This window comes from Camelina sativa, chromosome 12 (genome assembly GCF_000633955.1).
Source record: "Camelina sativa cultivar DH55 chromosome 12, Cs, whole genome shotgun sequence".
Taxonomy (NCBI): Eukaryota; Viridiplantae; Streptophyta; class Magnoliopsida; order Brassicales; family Brassicaceae; genus Camelina; species Camelina sativa.
Window position 1 is genome coordinate 26,365,998 of NC_025696.1, and position 21,788 is coordinate 26,387,785.

Sequence of the window (21,788 nt, forward strand, 5' to 3'; positions counted from 1 at the left end):
GACCCTCTTTGTTTATTGAATTTACAGTCTTAATCATGTTGCTTGCTTGTAGTTTGATTTGGTTTAGCATTACTATGTTTTTATTGCATTGCTCTGTTTTTCCAAATTTGTCTAGCTCGACCACTCACTCGACCTACACTCGGTCGAGTGCTGCTCGAGTTCATCCCCAGAACTTTGTGTTTCATGATTTGTGAGTGCCTTGTTTCATTCCTGTTTCATTCTAGTTGCATTTCTGTTGCATTTACTTAGTTTTCTGTTCATTACTAGTCTTTCATTAGTTCATTAGTAGAAGTTTCTATTTCTGTTCTTGCATCATTACTGTTATAATCACCCTGTTTCATTTGCATTTAGTTCTTAGTTCTTGTAGTTTACTTTCTGCATTTTACATTTTCATCTTAGGATTGTTAGTGACAAACAATCTTTACATTTGTCTTAACTTAGATTCATATGCATATCTTAACTGTTCACAAACACTCATTTAGGATTGATACCTCTTGTACTGCAATAGCATAAGGGGAATTGAAACACCCATCCATCATTCCATTCATATCTCACCATTGCATCATCATCATTCACCACACAAATATTTCAGTTTCANGGGGTAAGTTGAAGGAATCATCTCTTGGAGTATTTATTAAGTTAGCTGAACTATCATACACATGGTCTGCTGCAAAAGTTCACTATATCCTTACACATCAGCTAGCAGTCAACAATTCGCATGAGGTATGGTCGTTGATTGATGGTAGACCTATCAGATTTTCGTTAAATGAGTTTGCTGAAATAACATGATTAAACTGTCATCCAATTGACTCGTCGGAGAACATAGATGTTGATCATCATGCATTTTGGAGAGAAATGGAGATTGAAACAACTTCAGACGGTCCAAAGTACACTGAGTTGGAAAAGGTTATGGATTTTAGTAAGACATGGTCTGAAGAGAAAAGGATGATGGTTGGTAGGCTAATGTTATTATCTGTTGCAATACATGGCATACATCATGGCTCTAGGATCCCTCTTTCAAGTGCTAAAAGGGTGTTTGATCCAGATGGTTTTGAAAAACATCCTTGGTGTCGAGTGGCTTTTACTTGCTTAGTCAATTCAGTCAAGATTGTTGATTTAGATAAAGACTCTTACACGGTACAAGGATGTGTGCATGCTTTGTTGATTTGGTTGTATGAGAGTGTGCCTGGCATTGGAAAACTGTATGGGTTGAGAAGGTCTACGGGTACTGGCATTCCTTTGCTTGATTGGCAATCAACACGGAAAGGTATCAAGATGAATGAATTGATAAAGGATGAGTATTCTAAACATGGACAGGTTTGTTTTCGAATTTATGACTACACCATTTGTTTTATAATTTGTCTCTGTTTAGCCTTTTTTCATGTTACGATGAACACTTATATTTTAATTCTATGATATATATAGGTCCGTGTAAAGCATATGGTGGATGTTTCAGAGGATCATATGTATCCTGAATGGAGTGACGATGAAGAGAATAAGGATCCAGCCCTAGACAAATTGATTAATGATATTGTCAATGATTGCTTACCTTCAGATGTTTGGAGAGTTGACACAACAGTGAGCATGGGAAGAAAAAAACGAAAAGCTAAAGGAAATGAGACTGGCGAGTGTCGAAGCAGTGCTAAAAAATTGAAAACGAAAGCTGATTTCTCAATCGATGAAGAAGGAGAAAAAGATGTAATGAAGAAGGAGAAGAAAGGCAAGGAACATATGGAGGTTAGTTATTTATTCACTTGCATATTCAATATTGTTTCTTAAGTTATTATTAACAGTTCTATAAACACATGCTTATTTCTTAAGTTATTAAAACACATGTTTCTTAAGTTATTATTCACTTGCATATTCAATATTGTTTCTTAAGTAATATAGTAACAATTAAATCATTGCAGGATGTTGAAGATGAGAGAAAAAGCTTGTTGGATATTTGGAGGATGATAGAAAAAATGAATGACTCAATTAGCGACTTGGGCAAAAATTTAATCAGTAGGATGGATGCATTAGAAGGTAAATTTGAAGCTTTTGTTGAGAAGAGAATGGTTGTGTTAGATGAGAAGCTTAGTGATAGGATTAGAATGGTGGAGGTAGATTTGAAAGGGATGAAAGAAACAAAACCCACTAATGTCCCAGTTGATTCGACTTCAAACAACAATGAAGAGGATGAGGCTAATAGTCATCAACCAGTAAGTTTTATTTTGGTATTTAATTTGCAGTTGTTTAATTTTGTCTCCAATATTGTAATACGATTTCATTATGTCATTTTTTTCAATCTTTGCAGTCTTGGATGGTAGAGATGAAAGAGACATCAAAAGATGAATTTCCAGTCCCTCAAGTGGTTAAAAAGACAAACACTGTGAGTAATAAAAAGAAGAAGTCAGAAACTGAAGTATCTGCTGATCTTCCTCTGTGTGAGCAGACTTATGTCACTCAAGATCATCAGAAGAACTTAGTGGGTGATGTTTTAAAGAAACTTGGTCGCAAGAATGTTCGGCCAGCTGCTGTCAAAGTTGAAAAGGAGAAGGGAAAGAGGCCAGCTGTTGATGGTAGTGAACTTGAAGATATTACTGACAAAGTTGTTGCTCTTGATACAAAAATGGCTTCTAGTTCAGAAGATACATGGGATGACCCTCAACAACAGTTGGTTAGTAAAAGGCTTGATGCAACATTGATACGACTTGGAGAGCATTTAAAAAATTTGGATGGAGATACGACACTAGCAAAACGAGTTCTGCAGTTGGCGAAATTTCAAAAGTATCCATTTGTTGGTAACTCTACTGTGAAACGAATAATCTCTTCCAACGTGTCTTATGATCATCTAAAGCCAGCTGAAGATGCTAAATTACAGAAACTTATGGATTTCCTGAAGCTTGATGAGTAAGTATTATCTTTAGCTTTATGATACTTTGTACACATTAGCCTTATGTCGGTTTACATGTTCTTGATGAGTAAGTATTATGCTTTGTATTTCCTATTAGTACACATTAGCCTTATGTCGGTTTACATGTTTACAGGGAGGCACCTTTGCAAACTGGGAATCCAGATGTTAGATTTTATTGGCAGATTATGACACCAAGATTGGACTGGCCTAGTTTTGATTATGGATGGTTGAAAGACTTTGTAAGTGTATACATATTGGTTTCTATTGGCTTTTTTTTGTGGTGTTGTTATGATCATTTCTAACATGAATTTGCTTGTAATGTAGCACATGGGCGCTGCCATGAAGATGTTCCGCAACAGATTCATCTGTGATCCTTCTCAGTACCCTAACCAACGCATAGCCTTTTTGGATCAAGATATGCTCTCATCACTATTGAGAGATTTCGACCAGTTTGCACTTTCACGAAGAAATTTCTTGTTCAGAGACATGTACTTGGAACACTACAATGGTTTAGCTCCTGTTGACTCGCAGACAAAGAAGAAGTGGTACGTTGATGTGGATCATATACGCTTGCCTTTTTGTCAACAAAAATCATTGGGTGGCTCTGGATATTGACTTGCCAGCTAGAACCATATACGTGTATGATAGCATTCCATCCTTGGTGAAAGATTCTGATTTGGTGAAAGAATGCATTGCACTTAGGCGAATGATCCCTGCATTGTTAAGTCAAGCAATTCCTCCACAGGTTCGCAAGAAGAGCTATGCCATGCTAGAGGTGAAACGAGTGACACAAGGTGTGCCATTGAATAAAGATCCAGGCGATTGTGGTGTGTTTGCTCTAAAGTATATTGAGTGCTTGGCCCTTGGGAAAAAATTTGATGGGATATGCGATGAGAACATCCCGGCGATTCGGATAAAACTTGCATGTGAGTTATTTGATGAAGTTGGTGAGAGTATTGGCCATAGAATGACTACTATTTTGTCTCAGCCTAATCAGTTTGTAATACCCCACCTTATTGATGAATCCCTCACTTCATTGATGAGTGATGAGTGATAGTTTGTTTTGAGTTTAAAACCTTTTATGGTGGTGTCTTTGTTTTTGTTGTAATTCATGTTTACTAACGATCATGTGGAATTCATGTTTACAAACGATCATGTGGAATTCATGTTTACTAACGATCATTTATTTGTTTTGGGTTTAAAACATTAGTTTACTAACGATCATGTCTTCGTTTTGGTTAAGTGTCGTAAGTCAAGTCTTGTTTTATGTTTAAGGCATTGAATTTGAATTTGAGAAACCTGCAGTTTTTGAGAAACCTGCAGTTTTAAGTCAAGTCTAGTTAAGTCTAGAGCCTCATAGTCAAGTCTGGTTAAGGCTAAGTCCTTTTACTCAAGTCTGGTTAAGTCCTTAAGTCAAGTCTAGTTAAGTCTAGAGCCTCATACCTGCAGTCTCGTTAGCATCGAGAATTCTTGCTGTCTTGCTATTATTTTTGCAAACCAAAAATATTACAGTCGAAACTAAAACAAAATCGAAGATAGTTTAACAATAACCAGAAGTGTATTCAAAGGGCAAAACAAAAACAAAAACACAAACTGAACTGAAAATGATACTCTAGTTATTACATGTCTTTCGATTATGTCCTACTTGATTGCAATTACCACAAGTGTATTGTATTCTTGGTTTTTTCCTTTTCATAGCAATCTCCAAAGCAGACTTCATTCTTGAATTCTTTGGCCTTCCAGGTTTGTTTTTAGGTATTGGTGGTAAAGCAACCTTGCTCACAACTTGTTCAGGAACTGGTGTACCAAAATCTCTTGGCATGATGGCAGTTGCATAGGAATCACACAAGTAGCTTCTACGGAAATAAGGATGACACATCCTTATTCGAGATATGTTCCTCTTTTCACAAGCCGCAATCGCATGTGCACAAGGCAACTTCTCCAAGTCAAACCTGCGACATGTACACCTTCTATATTTCAAATTTACAACGTGGAGAGATGATCCACTTGTAACTTGTACTTGATTAGCATCTATATCTTGCACAGTAAGTAGCTTAGCATACTCTACACGACTCTGTAAAACAACATAAAATCATTATTAGTTTAACAACGAGTTATGATTAGAGAATATATACGACAATAAGAAGAGAATATATACCTGTAGAACTTTCTCAACACCACGAGTTAGAGATGTAGTCATTTTTAATGCATCATTCCTTCGATCTGAAAACCATCTAGTCATCATGGACCTAATTGTTTCTAACAGTTCCACAATAGGATAACTTCTAGCGTGTGACATCACCTTATTCATTGATTCTGCAATGTTACTAGTAAGCAAGTTGTACCTATCACCAGGGAAATGTGCATGTGTCCAGAGTCGCACATCTGCTTGGACAAGGTAATGATGAAGTGCAGGGTTCAAAGCTTCAATCTGATCAAAAATGGTTTGAAAATCGACTACTCTGTAAGCATTCGCCGCCTTCTTAACCAAACCAAATGCTTCCCGACCTTTAAATCGAACCAATATATTTTTGTACAAATGGTATGTACATATTCCCCTACTAGACTTCGGATAAACCTCCTTAATTGCTTTTCCAATAGATTTGTGCCTATCAGAAATTATGGCTAGACCTTCGTCATCTGGTATCACACACCGGAGTTGTTTGAAAAACCAGTCCCATGATTCATACGGCAATAAGAAGAGAATATATACCTGTAGAACTTTCTCAACACCACGAGTTATGATTAGAGAATATATACGACAATAAGAAGAGAATATATACCTGTAGAACTTTCTCAACACCACGAGTTAGAGATGTAGTCATTTTTAATGCATCATTCCTTCGATCTGAAAACCAACTAGTCATCATGGACCTAATTGTTTCTAACAGTTCCACAATAGGATAACTTCTAGCGTGTGACATCACCTTATTCATTGATTCTGCAATGTTACTAGTAAGCAAGTTGTACCTATCACCAGGGAAATGTGCATGTGTCCAGAGTCGCACATCTGCTTGGACAAGGTAATGATGAAGTGCAGGGTTCAAAGCTTCAATCTGATCAAAAATGGTTTGAAAATCGACTACTCTGTAAGCATTCGCCGCCTTCTTAACCAAACCAAATGCTTCCCGACCTTTAAATCGAACCAATATATTTTTGTACAAATGGTATGTATATATTCCCCTACTAGACTTTGGATAAACCTCCTTAATTGCTTTTCCAATAGATTTGTGCCTATCAGAAATTATGGCTAGACCTTCGTCATCTGGTATCACACACCGGAGTTGTTTGAAAAACCAGTCCCATGATTCATCATTTTCTGTATCAACCACGGCCCATGCTATAGGAAAAATCTGAAAATTGCCATCTTGAGTTGTGGCCGTCAGAAGTGTCCCTTTGTATTTTCCTTGTAAAAAAGTACCATCAACAACCAACACTTTCCTCATGAAATGAAATCCATTCAAGCTTGCACCATAAGCTAGAAACAAGTACTTAAATCTATCAGCATCATCAAGTTCAAGCTGCGTATATGTTCCTGGATTTGCCTTCTTTAACATGTACAAGTAAGTATTTAGCTGCATATAACCACTCTCTGGACTACCCCTAACCAATTCTCGAGCATGTCGTAGTGTCCGATACGCCTTCCAGTATTCCATCTGCAAAACGAATTATTAACGATAACTTTAGCTAAAACTGTGTTAAAAATATTGAATCTTAAACCAAGCAACGTACCTTGATCTGGAAGCGTTTGTTTAACGCTTCTGCAACATGCATTGGCAATACCTTCGGCCCAACTCCACCAACGAAATCCTTGTACAACGCTCCTAGAATCTCATGAGTTGCTTGTCGGGTACGTGAAAAACGCTCTGTCACTGAACATGTATGTTGTGAAATAAACACACGGACATGAAACGTTGGATAGTCTTTTCCTGTTGTAGCTCTCACCCTCCACTTACAACCTTTTACCCAGCATTTGACAATTAGCAACCTTGGGTTCGATTTATATTTGTAGTAATCAAACTTCTCTACTACGGTTAGTATTTTCAATCGTGTCTCCAAATGCTTCTTTGTTTCATAACATTGACCAACAGCCAACTTAAGAGAAGACAAGTCTAACTTTGCATAATTATCATCTTCCTTCTGTTCTTCAATGAATATACCTGAACTTGTCTTCTTATTTGGTGAAATAGCAGTAGGTTTTTCTTCTTCTTCTTCTGGTGGAATCCCATACATGCTAAAATTTTCATCATCGGAATCTGTTCCATCAGAATCATCACAGTAATCAAATCTCATTTCTTCATCGTCCACTTCTGAATCTTCATTAGTAATGTCTCTGTCAGCCAATTCAGTATCTACGTCCACCAACAAATTATCATCTCTGGCTCTTTTTCTCGATCCAATCTTAACTTTATCCGTCACTTCAACACAAAGTCGAAGTGTGTCGCTCTTCAATTGCTTTAGAAAACCATGAAACTGTCGAGAATTGGTGATAAATACTGGTGGTGTATCGCTCGGTAAGTTTTGTAATAACACCTTCGAAATCTTGTAACTCAACCCAATATCATATATTTTCTTATCCAAACCGTAATCTTCATACACCAATTGGATACAATCATCGTAACTCATTTGGTTGTTACACTCTAGAATACGACCCCCTCTCTTATTATCAACAACAAACAACCACTTGACTTCATCAAAGATCCATTTGCCACAGACCACAATCACGTGATCCATGCCAAACCCAAAAAAGAAAAATCGTTTAGAAGATTGAAAAGGAGAGATTTAATTGACTGTGAACCCAAAAGGAAAAAACGATGTTCAATGGAGTATAGAGGCGCCGTCGTGCTATAGATGGAGAAAAAATAGGAAACCGTTTAGGGAAAACCCTAAAAATTTAATGTTTATGTGACATACATAGAAACAAAAATAAAAAGTCTGCCACACCTACAATAAGTCTGTCAATGTTTAGTTCAAAAAAAAAAATCTGTCAGTATATAAAAATTAAAAACTGTCATAACCAAAAGAAATGACTCGAACAAACAAAAAACCTGTCACAACATTAAACAAATTTGTAAGGTCATTCTAGCAATTTTTATTTTCCTTAAATAAATCTGTCATTAAACGACAGATTATTGGAAAAATAATCAAAAACTGCCATAACATAAAATAAATCTGCCATAACGTGCTACAAAGTGTAGGTCAAACTAGCAATTTCAAATTTTGATTAAAAATCTGCTATCTCTCTGCAGATTATTGGTAAAATTATTAAAATCTGTTGTAACTAAAAATAAATCTGTTATCAATAAACATCAAACTAGTAATTTTTTTTTCCTCAAAAAATCTGTCAAGTTACAACAGATATTTAGTTTAAGAAAAAAAACTGTAACAACTAAAATAAAAAGTCGGCCACAAATTATAACAAACCGGCTGAAATAATAACAAGTTTGTTGTCTCGTTTAAAAAAGTCTGCCGTTTCGAACAAAATCAGCCGTAAAAAAAAAACTGTCACAACTGATTTTTAAAAGTCTGTCAACCAAAATAAATCTGCCAAAGTAAATCTGCCATTTAAAAAAAAACCTGTGACAATCAAATTAATCTGTCACCACATACCACAGATTTTATAATTTTCCCTCTCCTAATTGCTGGAAAATATTATAAGGGTATTATGGTATTTTTTTTTCCTAACAAAGCACTAAAGGGTATTTTAGACATGAAAATAACCCAATTGACCTTAATATTTTAAGAGTTAATCTAGCAATTATTCCCTTGTTTTGGGTTAATTCGGAAAAATGCTTTTGACCCAATAAAATTATACATTAGTAGGTATGTCAATTAGTGCAAAAGCTCATGTGCTGGTCCAGCCCGGCCCTAAAAACATCATAATAAAATAGTTTTACAATGAATTATTTGTATTTTTTTATAACATTTTTGTTTGATTGCAATTTTAATTAATAATTTATTGTAAATAAAATTTAAATCTCTAATCCTAGTTTTCATATTTACTTAATAACCTTACTTAATACTTTTAAAATTTTTATCTATAATATTTTATATGAATTAGATATTGTTTTATTTGGTTAAAGTATTGAAATTTTATTTAGTTTTAAACTTTTTCATTTAAATTAAGTTGGTTGTAGTAAATATAGATGAGTTATTCCAATTTTGATTGATTTGTTTTATAGTGCACATTTAATTAAACACTGCTTTTAAAAGTTTATAAGTTTGAATTTTTGATCTTTAAGATAAACCTGGAAAAGTCCGAAAAGCCCTGTAGTCCTATTACAGCCGGGTTCGGGCTTTAAAATATAGACCCAAAAATATTTCGGGTCAGACTGGGCTGAACTCAAACATATACGGGTATTACGGGGTTCGGGCCAGACCTTACTGGACTCAAACATATACAGATTTTACAGGTTTTGGCCCAGCCCGATTAACACTGCTATACGTTAGTTGTCTAAAAAGTTGTAGAATTCAATTGAATAATAATATTATATTAGCAAAATTTTAGGATAAGTCGAATCCCATTCTTGATGATTCTAGTAGAAGACAAGGGATTGGATATCCCTAAAGAACTTAAAGACTCAATCATGCTAACGTGAAAGTGGAATGAACAGTTGTGGCGTCAAAGGCAAAACAAATTGGGGCAATTGCATTTTGTATACCTTTATTTGGTGTTGAATGCAAAAATAGACCTCATATTCGATATTTGAGGAACATAACCACTAAAGATACTGATATTACAGTTGACTCCCTTACGACCAAACAAAAAACAGAAGCCAAAATGACATATGTAACCCGAGGAAGTCTACAACATATTTCTTAAGGTGGATTACAAACTGACGTCAACAAGAAGACATAAAAAGACGTCTACTCCTTAATTATAGTTTAAATTTTAATTAAAAAAATTATAAAAAATAATTTGATAAATCTATTGATCAAATAATAACCACATAGACTTCCTGCATTGAAATAAAATAAATGTACATATAAACGAGTCAAATTAAACAATGAAAGGTTGATTAGGCTAAAATTATTTGATTTAGGGTTTGCTTAAGTAGACTTCTTTTTAAACTATTGGTGGTTGACTATGTTATGCCATCAACCATTAATATTATATTATCTTAATTTCACCGATAATTTAACCAAACCGATAGCTGAACTTAACCGAATGCGTACCGATTCCTTAATTTTAACCTAACCGGATAATTTAACCATATATATACTTCTCTATATAAGTCAAACCTATTTTTTTTTTGTGATCTCTCTCTCTCTCAAATTTCTCTCTAAAAAATTCTGATACTGAAAAGTCTCCTTTCCTTCTTTTTTTTCTCTAAAAATATTTGTTTTTTTTAATGAAAAATTTCTACATNTGATCTTTAAGATAAACCTGGAAAAGTCCGAAAAGCCCTGTAGTCCTATTACAGCCGGGTTCGGGCTTTAAAATATAGACCCAAAAATATTTCGGGTCAGACTGGGCTGAACTCAAACATATACGGGTATTACGGGGTTCGGGCCAGACCTTACTGGACTCAAACATATACAGATTTTACAGGTTTTGGCCCAGCCCGATTAACACTGCTATACGTTAGTTGTCTAAAAAGTTGTAGAATTCAATTGAATAATAATATTATATTAGCAAAATTTTAGGATAAGTCGAATCCCATTCTTGATGATTCTAGTAGAAGACAAGGGATTGGATATCCCTAAAGAACTTAAAGACTCAATCATGCTAACGTGAAAGTGGAATGAACAGTTGTGGCGTCAAAGGCAAAACAAATTGGGGCAATTGCATTTTGTATACCTTTATTTGGTGTTGAATGCAAAAATAGACCTCATATTCGATATTTGAGGAACATAACCACTAAAGATACTGATATTACAGTTGACTCCCTTACGACCAAACAAAAAACAGAAGCCAAAATGACATATGTAACCCGAGGAAGTCTACAACATATTTCTTAAGGTGGATTACAAACTGACGTCAACAAGAAGACATAAAAAGACGTCTACTCCTTAATTATAGTTTAAATTTTAATTAAAAAAATTATAAAAAATAATTTGATAAATCTATTGATCAAATAATAACCACATAGACTTCCTGCATTGAAATAAAATAAATGTACATATAAACGAGTCAAATTAAACAATGAAAGGTTGATTAGGCTAAAATTATTTGATTTAGGGTTTGCTTAAGTAGACTTCTTTTTAAACTATTGGTGGTTGACTATGTTATGCCATCAACCATTAATATTATATTATCTTAATTTCACCGATAATTTAACCAAACCGATAGCTGAACTTAACCGAATGCGTACCGATTCCTTAATTTTAACCTAACCGGATAATTTAACCATATATATACTTCTCTATATAAGTCAAACCTATTTTTTTTTTGTGATCTCTCTCTCTCTCAAATTTCTCTCTAAAAAATTCTGATACTGAAAAGTCTCCTTTCCTTCTTTTTTTTCTCTAAAAATATTTGTTTTTTTTAATGAAAAATTTCTACATCTAATTTAGTTCTAATTCTCACAAATCTTTCATTTTCTTCTTTGTCTCCTTCCTCCCACTTCTTCTCCTCGTTTCTTCATCATCTTTATCACCTTTTCTCGTCTTCTCCCCAACTCCTCCTTCTTCAGATCTGATTTTTTCCCAGATCCGGTACACTTTCAGCCTCTACCGCCGAAGTAATCGAAGAAAATCCTGGCGAGAGATGTGTCGCTGCTTCAAAAGCCATGGTTCGTTCTTCCAGATTGAGAGTATTTATCTATGGTCGAATTACTCGGTCAGGGTTTGTTCTCAGACCTCCTCTATTTTATTGACCTTTGATCAGTTGACCTTACTAAGCATCCTTCTGGGATTGTTCCTACTCTTCAGTGAGTTCTCTTATGTGTCTCTTGTATATATTTCCAGCAACCTTGATCTTAAAGCCACTGCTTTGCAGGCGAGGAATGCTAAACACAATCCCAAGGTTTGCTTTTTTTCTGTAAGAATTGCGGAATAAGAACTAGAACAAGAGTGAGAGAATCGTATGAGAAACATAGAAGAATGAGAGAAAAGATAAAGTCTTAGATTATTTGTTTACAAATGTGAGAACAAGGCTTATTATAGCCATACAATCGTCATATAGCCGTTAGGGGAGACTTAATGAAGAAAGGGACATGAAGGAAGCTTGTCTTGCACGGGGGAATAGTGAAAGCAACTGGTCCTAGGTTTGACTTCTCTTAACGGACACATGTGACTCTTCCACCAACCACTTGCTCGACCACTTGAGATATTTTGTGAGCTGCCTCTTCTAGATCCTTCTTCCTACTAAACTCGAATTCCCTAAGGCCTCCTTGTCTCACCATCCTTGTTGGACTGTAGCCCATTCGCCACATACTTGTACGGACGTCCGTACGGATGGTTGTACGGACACCCTTGGTTGAATGTTCTACTCTCTCTTGATCAATACTCCCCCTCAAGTTTAGCTGAGTGAGGTGGCTAAACTTGGAGTGTCGTGACACATTACCTCGTTAAAAACCTCAATATATAAAACCACATGGGACAAAAATATATTGAGGGAAGACTGAGTTTGTTGCAATGTGAATGGCGGCTTGGTTGTCGCAGTGCATAGGGATAGGAGTGTTCACGTTAAAGCCTAGTTCTTCAAGTAGGCCCTTGAGCCATGTAAGCTCAGTTGTGAGCTTCCTCATTGCTCTATACTCTGATTCGGCGCTTGACATTGACACTACCTTTTGCTTCTTTGACTTCCAAGTAACAAGATTGCCTCCTATATGAATGTGCAATAGCCGGTTATTGACCTCCTATCTGTCTTATCGCCACCCCAATCAGCATCACAATATCCCACAATGTCGGTGTTTGAATTCTTTCCCATCCAAATGCCTTGTCCAGGGCTCCCTTTGAGATAATGTAGAATCCTCTCCAATAGGCTCCAATGATATGTTGTAGGATTCTTCATGTATTGGGTCACCTGATTCACAGCATAGCAAATATCAGGTCTAGTAAGTGTTAAATAGATTAACTTACCCACAAGTTGGCGATAGCGAGAAGGATTGTCATAAGGAGGATCCTTTCGCTCCCCCTTTCGCTCAACTTGGTAACCATCTGGAAGTGGTGTGTCCACAGACTTTGCTCCTAGTTTCCCTGTCTCACAAAGTAAATCAAGAGTGTATTTTCTTTGTGAAAGAAATAAACCTTCCGGAGAGCGGTAGACTTCAATTCCAAGAAACTACTTAAGTTCTCCAAGGTCTTTTATATCAAACACTGAATTTAAATGAGCCTTAACCTCTTTAATACCTTCTTGGTTGTCTCCTGTGATGATTAGATCATCTACATATATGAGAACAACCACTATACCTTTAGTATTTTGCAGTGTAAAAAGAGTAGTATCCGAGTGTGATCTCTTAAACCCATGATCTTTCAGTGTGGTGCTAAGCTTGTGGTACCAAGCTCTTGGTGACTGTTTTAGTCCATATATAGCTTTCCTTAAGCGCAGAACCTTTCCAGGTTTGATCACATCTTCAAGACCAGGCGGTGGTGTCAAGACAGGTTCGTAGCAAAGCGTTTAATTCTCCTTGTAAGAAAGCGTTTTTGACATCCATCTGCCATAAATCCCAAGACAGGTTCGTAGCAAGTGAGAGAACAACTCTTACAGTGGAGAGCTTAGCTACAGGTGCGAAAGTGTCCTTATAGTCTTCTCCATAGGTTTGAGTGAAGCCCCTTGCTACCAGTCTAGCTTTGTATTGTTCTATGTCTCCATTACTCAAGAACTTGATTGTAAATATCCACTTGGAGCTCACAGCGTTCTTGCCCGGAGGAAGGTCAGCTTCGTCCCATGTATGGTTATGATTCATGACTCCCACTTCATCATCAACTGCATTCAACCATACTTTACTCTCCTTGGCTTCTTCGTACGTTTGTGGTATATGGTGTTCATCTATCTTCCCAAGAAAAGCTTGATGATCGGTGGGTAGAAGTGCAAGAGAGCAGACGGCTTGAATTGGGTGAGCAATGGCTTCATGTTATAGTATACTCGTTTATCTTTCCACGTTGACGGATGTGACCTGATTCTTGTACTACGTCTCGGTTGCGGAGGTTGTAGAGGTGGATCGGTCGTGAGAGAAGATGGTTCTACTGGTTCAACTTCTTCTTCTCCGATCAAGTTATCCTCCCCTTCCGGCTCAGAAACCGTAGTGTCGTGCGACTCATCAGTTGGAGCAGCCGTCTGAGGTGGCGGTACGTTCGAATTAGTCTCGTCCGTTGAGTCAGGTGTAGTATCCTGGGACATAGTTTGATTTGGAGTTGATGATGCTCCAAGGTGATCTAGAAGGAACCGGAGGCTTGCCGACTGATCATTTGGAGTTGCAAGATCCTTTAAGTCCGCCCAATCTTTCTTATCAAAGTATCCTTGTTCTTCAAGGAACTTGACATCGCGAGAGACCCAAGTGCGCTTGTTGATAGGATCAAAGTATTTGTATCCCTTTTGAGTTATCGAATAGACAAGGAAAATGCACTTGATGCTCTTGGCTTCGAGTTTGTTCCTGAGCTCTCCAGGCACTAAAACAAAACAAACACACCCAAACACTTTTAGATGACTAATGGATGGTTTAAATTGGTTTAATACCTCAAATGGTGACTGATCGTCTAAGATCTTTGTTGGAATTCGGTTGATGAGATAACATGCTGTCATCACCGCATCTCCCCAGTATCTCTTGGGAACATTAGTATGAAACATCATTGATCTCGCCACTTCCATCAAATGTCGGTTCTTCCTTTCAGCAACTCCATTTTGTTGAGGAGTGTATGGGCAGCTTGTTTGATGTATAATGCCATGCTTTGCTAGGTGTTCTTTGAATCGATTGCTAGTGTACTCGCCTCCATTATCTGTTCTAAACACTTTAATCTTAGCATTAAATTGGTTAGTGACATAATTTTGAAAGTTTGTGAAGGCATCAATCACTCTATCCTTAGAAGGAAGTAAAGTAACCCAAGTATATTTTGATTTTTCATCTATGAAGGTCACAAAATACTTGTTGTTATCCCTAGAGGCACAAGGCGATGTCCAAACATCAGAATGAACTAAGTCAAAGCATTTTTCATAGAAAGTAGTAGACTTAGAAAATACGGTTTTACAATGTTTGCCAAGGATACAAGCTTCACAACTAGAATGATCAAAAGAAACATTAGGTAACATCAATTCAAGAGCTCTAGAATGAGGATGACCTAGTCTAGTATGCCACATAACATTAAATGAAACACCAAGATGAGAACTAAGAGAAAAATATTTTGGTGAGCTTGGTGAAGTATCTTCAAGAACATAAAGGTCATCTTTGGTTCCACCTTCGCTAATCAATTTTCCAGTCTCAATATCCTGAAAGTAAACATCATTAGGCCCAAATATAGCATAGCAATTAAGATCATTAGTGGCTCTTTTAACCGACAAGAGATAAGAAGTGAACTTAGGCATGTAAAACGCCTTAGACTCTTTGTTAAATAATTCTAAATCACCTATTCCTTGAATTGGTATTTTATCACCATCAGCGATTATAACATTTCCTCTAGCTGGTTCTATATTGTTTAGCAGATTCGAGTTACTAATCATGTGGTGAGAAGCACCCGAATCTACTACTAGAGAGTTATTAGACTTTAGGGTAAAGAAAGTTTTACCACTTGACTCTTTGAGAGCCAATGACTTGAAGAAGGCCTCTAGGTCCGACTTCTTCACATAGTCTCCTGAGGCAGTCTCTTCTCCACCTTTTGGTGAACCGGCTTGACCTTGTTCCTCCTTGGTGTGAGTGAGATTTGCTCTCGGACCATTGTTGTTATGATTCGGACGAAGATGAGGATGGAGAAACCAGCATTTCTCTTCGGTGTGGTTCTTCCTCTTACAATGTTCACATCTTCCCTTAGATCTCCGGTCTTCTGGCTTGAAAGCTCCCTTGTTAGCGGTGACAAGTTCCCCCTTTCCACTAAAGAGGCCTAGAGATCCTTGTTCCTTTTGGATTTGAGAACAGACGTCGTCGAGGCTGGGAAGTTTGTCCGACCTCAAGATATGCTTGATGAGGTCATTGAACGTAGGGTTGAGAGTTAGGAGTAAGGCAAACACTTTGTCTTGTTCCCTCCGTTCATTGAGTACAGCCGGATCCATCGTGTTTGGCCTAAGCATCTCGAACTCAGCCCAAAGAGATCTAAACTTGCCAAAGTGCTTGTTAAACTCCACGTCTTCTTGGTTCAAGTCATTTATTGCTTTCTTGACTTCGAAGACACGGGTCAGATTGGAGATATTGCCGAAGACATTCTTAAGAGTCTCCCATAGCTCGCTTGCTGTCTCACAATATGAGTACGCCTCGAGTATTGGAGCTTCGAGAGAGTTTTGGAGGATGGAGAGGATGGTCTAATCTTCTTGGAACCATTTGGCTTCTTCTTCGAGTCTAGCCTCCTCTTCATCTTCTTTGATGGTTTCTTTTCCATCTTCCTTGGTGGCTTTTCTTGGAGCCTCATAACCTTCGATATGGCTCCATAGTTCGCGACCACATAGTGCGGTTTTGGTGGTTCTTGACCACAGGAGGTAGTTTCCTCCCTTGAGAACAGTTGGTAACACAAGTGGTTTTGAATTTTCCATGCTTGAGTACTATGGACCGTTGGATAAAGACTTTACCCGGAGAATAAAAGCAAGTATAATGAGAATCGAGTGAGAAGAATTGAAGAATGAGATGAATAGAAGAGTTAGATTGTCAAGAACAACAACCTAGCTCTGATACCATGTAAGAATTGCGGAATAAGAACTAGAACAAGAGTGAGAGAATCGTATGAGAAACATAGAAGAATGAGAGAAAAGATAAAGTCTTAGATTAGTTGTTTACAAATGTGAGAACAAGGCTTATTATAGCCATACAATCGGCATATAGCCGTTAGGGGAGACTTAATGAAGAAAGGGACATAAAGGAAGCTTCTCTTGGACGGGGGAATAGTGAAAGTGACTAGTCCTAGGTTTGACATCTCCTAACGGACACATGTGACTCTCCCACCAACCACTTGCTCGACCACTTGAGATATTTTGTGAGCTGCCTCTTCTAAATCCTTCTTCCTACTAAACTCAAATTCCCTAAGGCCTCCTTGTCTCACCATCCTTGTTGGACCATAGCCCATTCGCCACATACTTGTATGGACGTCAGTACGGATGGTTGTACGGACACCCTTGGTCGAATGTTCTACTCTTCCTTGATCAATAGTTTCATGATACTTTATTTTAGTAAACCTTAATTGAAGTTCTGCATATGTAATTGATATGTTTATCTATTGATTATGAAATCTGATTGGCTATATATTCAGATTTTTGGTTTGTAGTTAATTTGTGTTAGTTTTCTTCTTTGTCTCAGATTCAGCTGTGGTGGACAGTGTTCAGAGGCTATTCACCTATGACGAGCTAATGGACAACCCTATAACTGAAGAATTTAAGCTATACATACTCGGCGAAGGAGGGTTTTAATCAATAGCCATGTTGCTGTTAAGTAGCTTAAGGTGGGTAGAGGACTAGGGGACCGTGAGGTTAAGAAATAGGTCAAAATCATTAGCCATGTTCACCATCACCATTATTTTCTCTTGTTTGCTACTGCATTTCGATTTAATTTCATATACAAGTTTTTTTCTTACTTACATGTGTTCTATTTTTTACAGGGAAGGGACTAAAGGTTAATATCACTTTCATGTGCCTGGAGTCGTTGAGAAAGCAGGAGGTGAAGTCAAAGGGTGTTGAAGAGTCACTTAGCGGTGAGTATGCATAAATGATATGTTTGGATCTCACCTCTGTTCTTACCTTGATGATGAGTTTGTGTATACTTGTAAAATCTATACAAAATGCTGGATTCGTTTGTTAATGTAATATGTAATTGGACTTTTATCAACCAATCTTTTGTGATGGTATAGTGATTTTCTTGTTTCGTTGACTTATGCAGAGGTATATTTAGCAACACAACTAGGTCGAGCTATATGTTGATATGCACTTGGAATGGTATTGGACTGTTGTAACAATCTCTAAGGTCTTGAAGAACAATGGACTAGAAACAAAGAAGAGTATGTAAAATCTCCTTTCTGATCATCAACAATTACTTTTTCGTAAATCGTAATTCAATAATTTGTTTCCTCTTTGTTCCGTGTTTAACAACAGAAGTGTTAACGTTGAATGTGGGAATAAAAGATGAAATCAAAGGAAGCATAGTCCAGAAGACTAAGGAAAGTTTCTTTTAATTTTTTTTCTCTCCAATGCTGGTAAATAAAATGCAACAGAAGCAGTTTAGGTATGGATTGTCTCCTAAATCTGATGCTATAGACCAGCAAAAATCTCATATTTCCCTCTTTTTTTCTCACGGTTTTATAGTCATTTGAGAAACTCACTTGATTTACTCATACAGAGACAATCAACAACAAAGAAGAGAACCAAACCACGCCTAGAGGATATGGAGAAGACAATGAGCTCAGAATTTCTTGGAATGAGACATCAACCTAAGTTCTTAGAGGGAGTTACTTGGGAAACGAATGGAAGAAGCTTTTTTTGAATGGTTAAGTTCTTGTGTAAGAGTTACTTCTTGTTTTCTTGATTAGTGTTTTTTTTTTGTCGGCCATTATTGTACTTGGGAATGTTATGTAATAAGATGTGTTTGGTGAATGTAATAATAATTTTATGTATTTTTGGAAAACAAAGTTCAATAGAAGAAATTATACAAATTGAATTAAATATTCATCTAGCCAAATAATAGTGTTATGACACTATATAGAACAGCATTAAACATGTGCTACAAGAAAATATATTAAATCTTTCGAATTAACGCTATAATAGAACAACTTGAGATAGCATACAAAAAAGTGCTATTGTATGGGGTGATCCTATTATAGCTGGGGCAGAGATAGCGTTTGATAATTTGCTATCAATGACATATGATAACAGTTTTTTAGTGCTAACAAAGCCTATATTTTTTGTAGTGTGATTTTCTAAAAAAATACTAACCAAGATAGATATAGAAAAACTGAAAAAAAAAACCCTATAAATATGTAATTTCAATAAAATTTAGTGTAACAATTAATAGTTAAGAATACACTTCATTGTAGTATTGAAGATGAAATCACTTCATTGTACCATATCTCGCCGAACTCTGTATTCTTCAACCCCGCCGCTTCATCTTCGCTGCCGTTTCATTTTCGAACTAAAAAATCAAAATAATTCTTTATATATTTTCAATTAAAGATTTTTTCAATTATACAGACTTCACACAGAACTCCAACACGTTGACTTCCAAAATAAATTTAAGTTAATGACCTAACTGCCTAAGAAAACCAAAAACTTGATTTCTCCATATGTATAATATATAATCATTTCAAAAACATACAGAGGCAAGTACATATCATATATCAAAGAATACAACAAGAAAATCTTTAAAATTATTCACCAATTTGCAATAAATTGGTTTTCAAATTATGAAGACTTCATGTTAATGTCAACCTTGTAGACATAAACTAGCCTCTATGAAGATACTTCCCTTGAAGTCTGATATATCATGGTTTTGTGGTTTTTAACCATGATATAAAGAGTCTTTTAGTGTCTTTTGATGTGTTTCTAGGATGTTTTTGAATCTTAACAGGTTTTCTAGGATTTTGGTATGAAAGGAGCAAAATGGAGCAATTTGGATCATTTTGGAGCATCAATTCAGAAGAAACGAACTTGGAGTCAGAACAGAGAGGGAGTGTCGATCGACACTGCCTTAGCATCGATCGACACCATGTTTAGCCGATGAAGAATCACAAATTTGGAAGTTTTACAAAGTTGCCCGAAGTTTTCCATATTTGCAACACAAGTCCCTGACATGTTTTAGGACATATAAATAGTATTTTTAGGTTTTACAAACCATTAAGTTTTATTCTAGCAAGTTTTTATTTTTCTGGAATCCTGTGAGATTTTGAGAGCTTTGGAGAGAGAGATCTGCTTTGTAGAGAAGAATTTCTTGAACTCTCTTTTACTCTTTTAATTTCAATTGCTTATTATTCAGAATCATGTCTTGTTCTTCATTGATCATGTCTGAGTAGTTTGCTTGTTAGGTTCAGGGTTTTTCATAGGGGTTTTTATGAATTATTAGATCTGTTTATTTAGGATTCAATATTTATCTAGATCTTCATCTTAGGTTGTTCTTCATATTAGTTCTTGATTGATCACCTAGAATTAATACTTTAGGAAAATAAATTGATATGAGAATATAATTGATTTTCCTGATAAAACCTTTTGATGAGCAAAATTATTTCTTGCAAAGAGATTTGATTTAATAATTTTGTGAACAATCTAAACCTGATTTTATTGCTGATTTTTAACCTAGAATTTTACAAAGAGATTTGGATTTTCTGATTTTAAATTTAGATAAAATTTGCAGTGAGAACTTATTTATTTTACAGAAGTGTCTAGAGTTCTAGATCTGTTCTTAATTGTTTGAATCCTAATTAATTGATTGATTTAATATTTCATAATTTCCTGAGAAATTCCCTAGACCTAGCTTTTTGATCCCCTGAATTTACAACAGCTTTTATTTAATATTTTGCATTGTTTATTTTAATTCAATTTAATCTGTTTAGCATAATTATAAAACTCTATAATTTATTGTGTAGTCTTGAGTCCTTGTGGAATTCAACCCCAAAGTACTGCATTGATCTCTTAATTTGAGAGAGTAGCTCTAAGGTAAATTTGAGCATGTCAAAGTCTATTTTGTGTGGTCTATTTTTGCAATTACAATTTAATAAAGCAGACACCGGATGAAGTCTACTAGGATAGTTGACTTCTTTTGTTGTCTTCTTTTGTTAATTTTTTGGTCAGTTTTGCAATTAAAAACATAGAACAGAGTAGACTTCTTAAAAAGTTTCAACAAGTTAACTCGATTACAGTCTACTCTGGTTATTTTTGCAATTGACCAAACCATTGACGTTGTAGTAGACTTCTAGCTAAAAGATAGACTTCATCTATCCGTCAACTAGAAAAAGTAAACTTTGTTGTGGTTAGTTTTGCAATTGACCAAGTTTGACTTTCGCCAAGTAGACTACGTACGAAGTCTCCAAGAATGTTGAATTCGTTTGCAGTCTGTCGTGGTCATTTTTGGGGTTGACCAACATTTTAATTATTTAATTAGTAGACTTCTTTTGCAGTCAACTAATTAATTTTATATCATTAATATTACGGTCAATGCTTAAATATTTTGGTCAACTCCAAAAATAGTCACTATAGAAGTCTACTCTTTTATTATCGTAAGAAAACTTAGTCCGACAGTCATCACTAAAAAGTTAAGAATTTGGTCACCTGCAAAAATACACCTTAGTAGACTGCAAACGAAGTATCCGACGGAAAGATTATAATGCAGTCTGAATCATATTTTTTTTGTTTTCAAATGAAATTAAGGAGACTGAAATTTCAGTCTACGGGCTCGAAACTCGATAAACTTTTAATTGCAAAACTAACCATATAGTAAACTTTACATGATATTATGACGGTTAGACTAACAAATGAAGTCTAATTTCGCAAAATATCAAGACAAATCAAGAAAACTACCGGAAAATAACCTTATGGGTGGTTGTTTCGCAATGTCAAGCAGCCGAGGACGTCGTCTTTAGTCACCAAGGAAGAAACCCATCACCAATTTAATCACTATCCAAGAATCACGACATATAACAAGATGAACGCACTTGCAAATTATCTTGGACTAAAATAGAGAGGAGATGAAAGAAAATGAAGTTCTCAAATAGCATTGGGTGTTATTTAAGCTCACAAATTCAGGTTGTTGAAGCATTAAGAGCTTCAAATTTGGTTGTTCATGGTTGTTGGAAAATTGATGGCGGTGACACAACCGTAAATAAAAGAAGAAGA

General features: G+C 36.0%; 3 protein-coding genes and 1 long non-coding RNA gene across 4 annotated transcripts; all 4 read left to right on the plus strand.

The window, feature by feature from the left end:
- LOC109128155 lies at nucleotides 796-1,545 on the plus strand (the record flags this gene model as incomplete). Its single annotated transcript, XM_019233968.1, has 2 exons — nucleotides 796-1,317; nucleotides 1,426-1,545. Coding segments are annotated over 2 exons (642 nt in total), but the record flags the coding sequence as incomplete, so codon positions are not given.
- On the plus strand, nucleotides 1,981-2,847 carry LOC109128000. Its single transcript, XM_019233653.1, has 3 exons — nucleotides 1,981-2,201; nucleotides 2,297-2,783; nucleotides 2,840-2,847. The coding sequence occupies exons 1-3, from the start codon at nucleotides 2,010-2,012 to the stop codon at nucleotides 2,845-2,847; spliced, it is 687 nt and encodes a 228-aa protein (XP_019089198.1). The 5' UTR covers nucleotides 1,981-2,009.
- LOC104733882 lies at nucleotides 2,804-4,046 on the plus strand. The gene is made up of 3 exons (XM_019233967.1): nucleotides 2,804-2,892; nucleotides 3,030-3,135; nucleotides 3,221-4,046. Exons 1-3 carry the CDS (start codon nucleotides 2,870-2,872, stop codon nucleotides 3,509-3,511), a joined length of 420 nt encoding a protein of 139 aa, XP_019089512.1. The 5' UTR covers nucleotides 2,804-2,869; the 3' UTR covers nucleotides 3,512-4,046.
- Nucleotides 17,329-17,920, plus strand: LOC109128126. Its single transcript, XR_002034591.1, has 3 exons — nucleotides 17,329-17,416; nucleotides 17,573-17,665; nucleotides 17,851-17,920. It is a non-coding gene; the product is annotated as an uncharacterized LOC109128126 (long non-coding RNA).